Source organism: Trachypithecus francoisi, unplaced genomic scaffold, assembly GCF_009764315.1.
Source record: "Trachypithecus francoisi isolate TF-2019V2 unplaced genomic scaffold, Tfra_2.0 Lachesis_group2, whole genome shotgun sequence".
Classification (NCBI taxonomy): Eukaryota; Metazoa; Chordata; class Mammalia; order Primates; family Cercopithecidae; genus Trachypithecus; species Trachypithecus francoisi.
The window spans coordinates 139,032,472-139,041,033 of NW_022681465.1; the positions used below are offsets into that span (position 1 = coordinate 139,032,472).

The following is an 8,562-nucleotide window of genomic DNA, read 5'->3' on the forward strand; positions in this document are numbered from 1 at the left end:
TGGAACAGTAGCTCTGGAAGGGCCCTTGGAGACCACTGCAACTTGTGGCTTTCAAACTGTGTTCTGAGGAGCCCAGGGAGTCGAGGGGACACTGAACAGTGCTGCTGTCCTGCCGATATAAGCCCACTGCACTGAGCAGGCATGCCAGAAGACAGCTGGGAAATGTTTTTTCCAATTTTTTTCAGTTAGAAGAAAAAAACGACTTTAATTTCATAACATGTAAAGTTTGTGTGTTCTGGTGTAGTACTGTTTTTAGTTTGAGTTGCATATGTGAAGGGAGTGGGCACCCTCATCTCTAGTGCTTAGGGTCTCTGAGGATATGTATTCAGCCTTGCTGGGTAGGTAGGACTGCATGCTTCCCCTGCCAGCCCCCCCACTTTCCAGGCTCTACTAGAGCAGTCTTACTTTAGCTGTTGGGTATTGGGGTTAGAAAGACCATTTCTTTTTTTTTTTTTTGAAACGGAGTCTCGCTCTGTCTCCCAGGCTGGAGTGCAGCAGTGCAATCTCGGCTCACTGCAAGCTGTGCCTCTTGGGTTCATACTATTCTCCTGCCTCAGCCTCCTGAGTAGCTGGGACTACAGGCGCCCGCCACCACACCCGGCTAATTTTTTGTATTTTTAGTAGAGACGGGGTTTCACCATGTTAGCCAGGATGGTCTCCATTTCCTGACCTCGTAATCCACCCGCCTCGGCCTCCCAAAGTGCTGGGATTACAGGCATGAGCCACCGCGCTCGGCCAGAAAGACAATTTCATTTGCAAAAGAATAATATTGGTACAGTCTAGGATACAGGTTACAGAATAATTTCATTTATTCATCTACTTGTTCTATTTTGTTTTAGTTAGGGGCAGTAACATGATCAGATATATGTATTTGAATGATTATTCCCTCAAGGAGTAAGATGGCAGGAGGGAGAAGACCCCCTGGACCTCAGTTTCACCATCTGTGAAATGGCACTGGTTCTGGCTTTAATGTTCCAGGATTCTTGATTGTGGATGAGCCCTGAAGCCTGAGTTCCTGTATCTGACAGGCTTTGCTTATGAAAATCAGCCAGGGTGATTATGTATTCCTGGCATTTGAAGTCACAAAGACTGTTTGATGTTAATGGGTTTACAGGAAAGGGCTGTTGTGGGGTTCCTTTAGTCTAAGGCAGCTAGCTGTTGATGTAGTCAGGAGACCGCAAAGAATGATTTATCCCAGCCCCGGTCCTCTAACAGTTTCAATCTCCTGTGACTCATGCTTCTGTGTCTTAGACCTTGGAGAAAGTTACTCCATTTCCTAGGCTGAGACAGGGCCAGCCTGTGCTTCTGTCTCCTCTGCAAGCCTTGGCAGATAACCCTGTGGCCCTGGGGAGCTTTGTCAGAGGCTTCTCCTTCATCTGGGAACTTGCCCAGATCTGCCCAGCCTGGCTGCAGAGCACCTGGAAATCAATTCCCAAATCTTAATGCCAGAAAAGGCCTTAGAGGTCTTTTTTTTTTTTTTTTTTTTTTTTTTTTTTTTTGAGACGGAGTCTTGCTCTGTCGCCCAGGCTGGAGTGCAGTGGCCAGATCTCAGCTCACTGCAAGCTCCGCCTCCCAGGTTCACGCCATTCTCCTGCCTCAGCCTCCCGAGTAACTGGGACTACAGGCACCCGCCACCGCGCCCGGCTAGTTTTTGTATTTTTTAGTAGAGACGGGGTTTCACCGTGTTAGCCAGGATGGTCTCGATCTCCTGACCTCGTGATCCGCCCGTCTCGGCCTCCCAAAGTGCTGGGATTACAGGCTTGAGCCACCGCGCCCAGCCGAGGTCTTAAAGATTTGTTGAGTCCAGAGGTTCCCAAATCTGGCTGCATGTTGGAATCACCTGGACAATGGGAAAAAAGGGGTCCTCCTCATCCCCTTTGAGTCTAATTCAGTATGTATGGATTGAGACCCAGAAATCAGTGTTCTTTTATACTGTCTTAAGGTCACTTACCATGGTATATGGCATTTGGTGACTACTGATCTAGTCTCATCTCTTAATTTTATTTGATTTTAAAATTGTATATATGTGTTTTTACTTTTTAAGACAGAGAATTATTAAGACAAAAACAAAAAAAGCCTCTTTGTCCCCTTAACCCAGTTGGCATAAAAAATTAGAAGTAATACATGCTCATGTTGAGAAAATTCAAATGGCATAAAATCATGTTTTATGAATGAAGAATGAAAAGCAAAACCTCTTATTCCTAGTCCAGCTCCCGAAAAGGTAACCACTATTAACACTTTTTTGAGAGTACACTCAGAAAGTAATTTTCCTATATATATCCTCACCTATTTACCTACTTAATTCTACAAAATCTGAACCAAAGGAATCATCCTATATACACTGTTCTACACTTTATTTTTATTTTTTCCACTTAAAACTTTTGGAGCTCACTACAGATCAGATTCCTCTTAAATCTACCACCAGAGGCTTTGCTTTCTGCTTCTATGGGTCTGATATTTTTAGCTTCCATATATAAGTGAGAACTTGAGGTATTTGTGTTTCTGTGCCTGGCTTATATCCTGTAGCATAATGTCCTCATGTTCATCTATGTTGTTGCAAATGGCACTAATTTCCTTCTTTTCTAAGGCTAAATAGTATTCCATTGAGTATATGCCACATTATCTCTATCCATTCATGGTTGATAGACACTTAGGTTTATTCCATAACTTGGCAATTGTGAGTAATGCTGAAATAAACATGGAAGCGCAGAAATCCCTTTGACATACTGATTTCAAATCCTTTGGTTATATGCCCAGAAGTGAGATTACTGAGGTCATATAGTGACTCGATTTTCAGTTATTTGAGGAACCTCCATTCTGTTTTTCATAGTAGCTGTATTAATTAAGTAAATTAATATTTGTAATGCATTTGGAACAATGATTGATGTGGAGTAAGCACTATATACTTGTTAAATGAATGAATGAATGGGTGAGTGAATAAATACATGAAAATTGCTGCACGGCATCCCATTATATAGATATACCCTTCTTTATTTTACTATTAGTGGATGCTTGCTGTGTCTATTGCCTTAACAAATAATGCAGAAAGTAACGTCCTTGTATGTATTTCTTGGGTACTCTCCTTGGGGTATGGTGATCAATACCTTACTTAGGGTGGCAACAGTGGACATGGAGTCAAAGGCATTAGAAAGGAAAAGTTAGTGATAAGAATAGGAAGTAGGATTGCAATTAGGAATTTTGCTTGGAACCTAGAATCACAGAATTATTGATCTTACATTTGAAAGGAACTAATGCAGGAGATAATTCCAGCCTTGTGCCCTCTGGGCAGGGAATGTATTACATCGATGGTTCCCAAGCTGTGCACTGAAGTGTCCTGGGAACCCCAGTGAACTCACTAGAAGGAGGGAAGTGCTGCAGGATTTTTAAGATTTTTGACAAAAATAGTGATATTTGACATCTCTCAGACACTTTGCAAATGACTAACTTAAGATAGTTCACAGTTTAACACTAATCTTACTGCATTCCTTTTGTTAATGTTATAATTTGTGAAGTTGATTTAAAAAAATTTTTTTTGAGATGGTGTCTTGCTCTGTCACCCAGGCTGGAGTACAGTGGTGTGATCATGGCTCACTGTAGCCTAGACCTACTGGGCTCAAGCAATCCTTCCACTTCCGCCTCCCAAGTAGCTGGGACCACAGGTACAAGCCACCATGCCAATCTAATTTTAAAAAAATGTAGAGATGGTGTCTCACTATGTTGCTTAGGCTGGTCTTGAACTCCTAGGCTCAAGCAATCCTCCCACCTTGGATTCCCAAAGTGTTGGGGTTATAGGTGTGAGCCAATGCACCTAGCCTGAAGTTGATTTTTTGGTGGTTGCGTGGTATGGCACGTACTGGGCAAAAATTAATATGGAATAATAAGTGAGGATAGCATTGTCCAATATTATTCCAAAGTTTGAAAAGTTACACAGTGTCCAGCAGGTGCATATATTCCATTAGTAACTAGTTAAGAATGAAATAAAAACTTTATTTTTCAATTTGTGTGTATTTTTTTTTTCAAACAGCTACTAAGTTGTTAGGCCATAAATATGTATTGAATTGTTGGATTGTGTCGTCTGTGATTTCTTTCAGCAGCGTTTTGTAGGTTTTCTTGTACAAAACACTGCTAAAAAGAAATCATAGATGACACAAACAAATGGAAACACATCCCATGCTCATGGATGGGTAGAATAAATATTGTGAAAATAACCCATACTGCCAAAAGCGATCTACAAATTCAAAGCAATCCCCATCAGAATACTACCATCATTCTTCACAGAATTAGAAAAAACAATTCCAAAATTCATATGGAACCAAAAAAGAGCCTGCATAGCCAAAGCAAGACTAAGCAAAAAGAACAAATCTGGAAGCATCACACTACCTGATTTCAAACTACACTATAAGGCCATAGTCACCAAAATAGCATGGTACTGGTATAAAAATAGGCACATAGACTAATGGAACAGAATAGAGAACCGGAAAGTAAACCCGAATACTTACAGCAAACTGCTCTTCAACAAAGCAAACAAAAACATACAATAGGGAAATGACACCCTTTTCAACAAATGGTGCTGGGATAATTGGCTAGCCACATGCAGGAGAATGAAACTGGATCCTTATCTCTCACCTCATACAAAAATCAACTCAAGATGGATTAAGGGCTTAAATCTGTGACCTGAAACTATAAAAATTCTAGAAGATAACTTTGGAAAAACCCTTCTAGACATTGGCTTAGGCAAGGATTTCATGACCAAGAACCCACAAGCAAATACAATAAAAACAAAGATAAATAGCTGGAACCTAATTAAACTAAAGAGCTTTTGCACAGCAAAAGGAACAGTCAGCAGAGTAAACAGACACACAGAGTGGAGAAATCTTCACAATCTATACCTCTAACAAAGGACTAATATCCAGAATCTACAACGAACTCAAACAAATCAGTAAGAAAAAACCAAACAATCCCATCAAAAAGTGGGCTAAGGACATGAACAGACAATTATCAAAAGAAGATGTACAAATGTTCAAAAACATATGAAAAAATGCTCAACGTCACTAATATCAGGGAAATGCAAATCAAAACCACAATGTGATACCACCTTAATTCTGCAAGAATGGCCATAATAATAATAAAAAAATCAGAAAACAGTAGATGTTGGTGTGGATGTAGTGAACAGGGAACACTTTTACACTGCTGGTGGGAGTGTAAACTAGTACAGCCACTATAGAAAACAGTGTGGAGATTCCTTAAAGAACTAAAAGTAGGACTACCTTTTGATCCAGCAGTCCCACTACTGGGTATCTACACAGAGAAAAAGAAGTCATTATTCGAAAAAGATACTTACACACGCATGTTTATAGCAGCACAATTCACAATTGCAAAATCATAGAACAAACCCAAATGCCCATCGATCAACAAGTGGATAAAGAAACTGTGATATATATGTAGGATGGAATACTACGCAGCCATAAAAAGGAATGAATTAACAGCATTTGCAGTGACCTGGATGAGCTTGGAGTCTATTATTCTAAGTGATGTAACTCAGGAGTGGAAAGCCAAACATCATATGTTCTCACTGATATGTGTGAGCTAAGCTGTGAGGATGCAAAGGCATAAGAATGATAATATGGACTTTGTGACTTGGGGGGAAGAGTGGGAGGAGGGTGAGAGATAAAAGACTACAAATATGGTACAGTGTATACATGGGAGATGGGTGCACCAACATCTCACAAATCACCACCAAAGAACTTATGTAACCAAATACCACCTGTACCCCAATAACTTATGGAAAAATAAAAATTTAAAGGAATAAATAAATAAATAAATTGTTTGACCCTAACTACTTAATAAATTGAACTGCTCGGTATTTATTTTGACCTAGGGTGCAATTAAAAAATAACTAAGACACTAAGGATTCAGTGAATTGAAAACGACTGGGAACAGCTGATTTACATCCTTATCCATCTGAACTCTTTTAGCTGCAAATGAAAGACACCAAATGGACAATGCTTAAGCAAAAACAGGGAATTATTGGCTTGTATATCTGGGATGTCTAGAGTTGCAGATGGCATCAATCTTGGCTGGATTTAGGTGCTCACATGAGGTCACTGAGGCTCCATCTGTCTTTCCAGCTTTAGGACAGGCTCACCACTTTTGGGAGAGATAGCCTCAGGCCAATTTTCTCCAGACTCACATCCTTTCAATTTAGCAATCCCAGGAGAAAGGATCATCTTTCCCAAGAGCTTGTGCATAAAAGCTCTGTGGGGAAGACTTTGGTTGACCTAGCCTGGGTCACTTTCCTAACTCTGATTTGTGGTTATGGAGATTTATAACGGTCAACTCTGGGTCACATACCCATCCCTGTGCTCAGATCAGTGTCCCAACTAAACCACACAGAATAGGTAGGTTCTCCCCAGAAAGGGGAGAATGGGAGAAGGGGTACAGGACCAAAAACAGTGCATCTCTCATTTTACAGATGAGAGAACAGACTGGTAGTATGGTAGCTTAATAGTTAAGCAGGAAGGCTTTGGAGTCCCACCCATCTGGGTTCACGTTCTTGGCCAAATTAATGATATCTTGTCTTTTAAGACTTTAGAGTCCTCATCTGTAAAATGGGTGTAATGGAAGGTAAAGGCCAAGAAACAGAAAACAACAATTATAGTCCCTGCCTTATAGGATCAGTGGTTCAAGTAAGGACTGAATGTGTTAATAGACATAAAGTGTCTAGCACAGGTCTGGCAATAGGAAGCCCTCAGTAAATGAAGCCATTGTAATTACTAATCAGGAAACTTTAAAGTTTACATATCTGGTAAGTGACCCAGGCTTCAGACTCCTGAGGGTTTCCTTCTAACCAGGGAGGCAGGGAGAGAGTACACAACAGTGATCTTCCTTTCTTGTCTGTTGCAGAGTGAAGCAACATGGATGCAGTCAGCCAAGTCCCCATGGAAGTCGTGCTTCCCAAGCACATCCTGGATATCTGGGTTATTGTCCTCATCATCCTGGCCACCATTGTCATCATGACCTCGTTGTTGCTGTGCCCAGCCACTGCAGTCATCATCTATCGCATGCGGACTCATCCAATCCTCAGTGGGACTGTTTGAGAGCCTCCCAAGAGGGCTGGGTGAAGGATGATGACAGGCATCCTGTCCCCAGACTCTTCCTGTCTTCAGAAAAGCAGCAGGAGGGACTCTGGGGCATGGACCTGAGTTCTGGTTTTGATTCTGCCATGAGCCAGCTGTGTGAATTTGTTCAAGGGACCTAACTCTCTGAATTCCAGGTTCCTTATCTTTCAAATGGGGATGGTGATCCCTGCCCTTCCTACCTCATCGGGGTGTGAGAACCACCTGCCTTAGTGGATGTGAAAGCTGTTTGTGAGCAGTAAAACTGCCACAGATACAAAGGTGTTATGCTGAGTGCTGAGAAGCTTTGAAGAACCAGAGAACCTGATTGCTGATGATGGCGTTAAAGGTGGTGAGGGAGATATTGGGGGCAGAGCAGACTTTGCCAGTGCCCCTCAGGTCAAACCAAGCCAAGAGCACCCTGTCCCCATTCCAAGGGGCCAGCAGCACTATGGCTGAAAGTTATTTTCTTTAAGGTGCCATTCCTTCATGTTCCTTCATGTTTTCTCAGTTTGGAAGGTGATGGGTAGAGCTTTCCAGAACCTCCTCTATTCCAGAATCTCTGCCCTTGTGTAATCTGAAGGAAGGCTGTGCCATCTTTGGGCACTGCCAAGGGAGTTGGGGTGATGGGCTTCTTTCTGCACTGGGGTCTCACACCTGTTAGTGTTGACACTCAAGCAGTGCTGGAACATGCAGAGTGACTGAGTTCCCTGCCCAGCTTTCGGGATCTCTGGCCCCCATCCCCTTGTGTGTGTGTGTCCCTCTGCCCAGCTCCTGCTGTAATTAGCTCCACGTGTGCCCCCTTCATTCCCTCGTGCCAGCCCTGCAGCCAGCCTACAGCAATTATATTTTAAGAGGTGTTCCCAGGCTTTTGGGACCTACTAAAACAATGATGGTTATTTTAGATGTGATGATTTATATCTATGTAGAGCTGTTTCTGGACCACTCAAGCTCTTCAATACCAAAATCAGGAGCATCTTGGGATTTATTAAATTATGTAAGAAGATAGCACAGATATCGGGATATTATTGTGTGAAAATGCTGCTTTTACTTGGATGTGATCTCATTGGTGTACACAACTGATTTCCAATAAAGTGCTAGAATGTGCACGTCTGAGGTCTTTCTTTAAAGAGCAATTGTTAAACTCAGAACTCAGGTAAAAGCCTTACACTGAAGGTATGGGCCTTTGAGACAGTTTGAATATAGTAACAGAAAAGGGAAGAGAAGAATCAAATTTACTTCCAGGGCTCTAGCTTCAGCCTATGGGTGCAGTTGTGCAGGTTACACACAGATAGTCCAGAGGGGAAGAACAGATTTTGAATATCAGATTCAAACAATGATAAATAAGACCATGAATTTAGTACTGGACGTGTTGCATTTGAGGTGCTTGTGATATTCAGGTGGACACATTCAGGATGCAGTTGGAGATCTGAGTCTATTCTTGGGA

General features: G+C 41.8%; 1 protein-coding gene across 7 annotated transcripts in view; it reads left to right on the top strand.

The window, feature by feature from the left end:
* SMIM3 (small integral membrane protein 3) overlaps window positions 1–8,224 on the top strand; it is a 29,910-nt gene extending 21,686 nt beyond the window's left edge. For all 7 annotated transcript variants that reach the window (XR_004429992.1, XR_004429995.1, XR_004429994.1 and 4 more), the window contains one exon: window positions 6,904–8,224. Coding sequence is in view for 2 of the 7 variants with exons in the window: in XM_033180626.1 (XP_033036517.1) it covers window positions 6,915–7,097 (183 nt within the window). In the remaining 5 variants the exon portion in view is untranslated. The remainder of the gene's footprint in view (window positions 1–6,903) is intronic.
* Window positions 8,225–8,562: the final 338 nt, after the last annotated feature.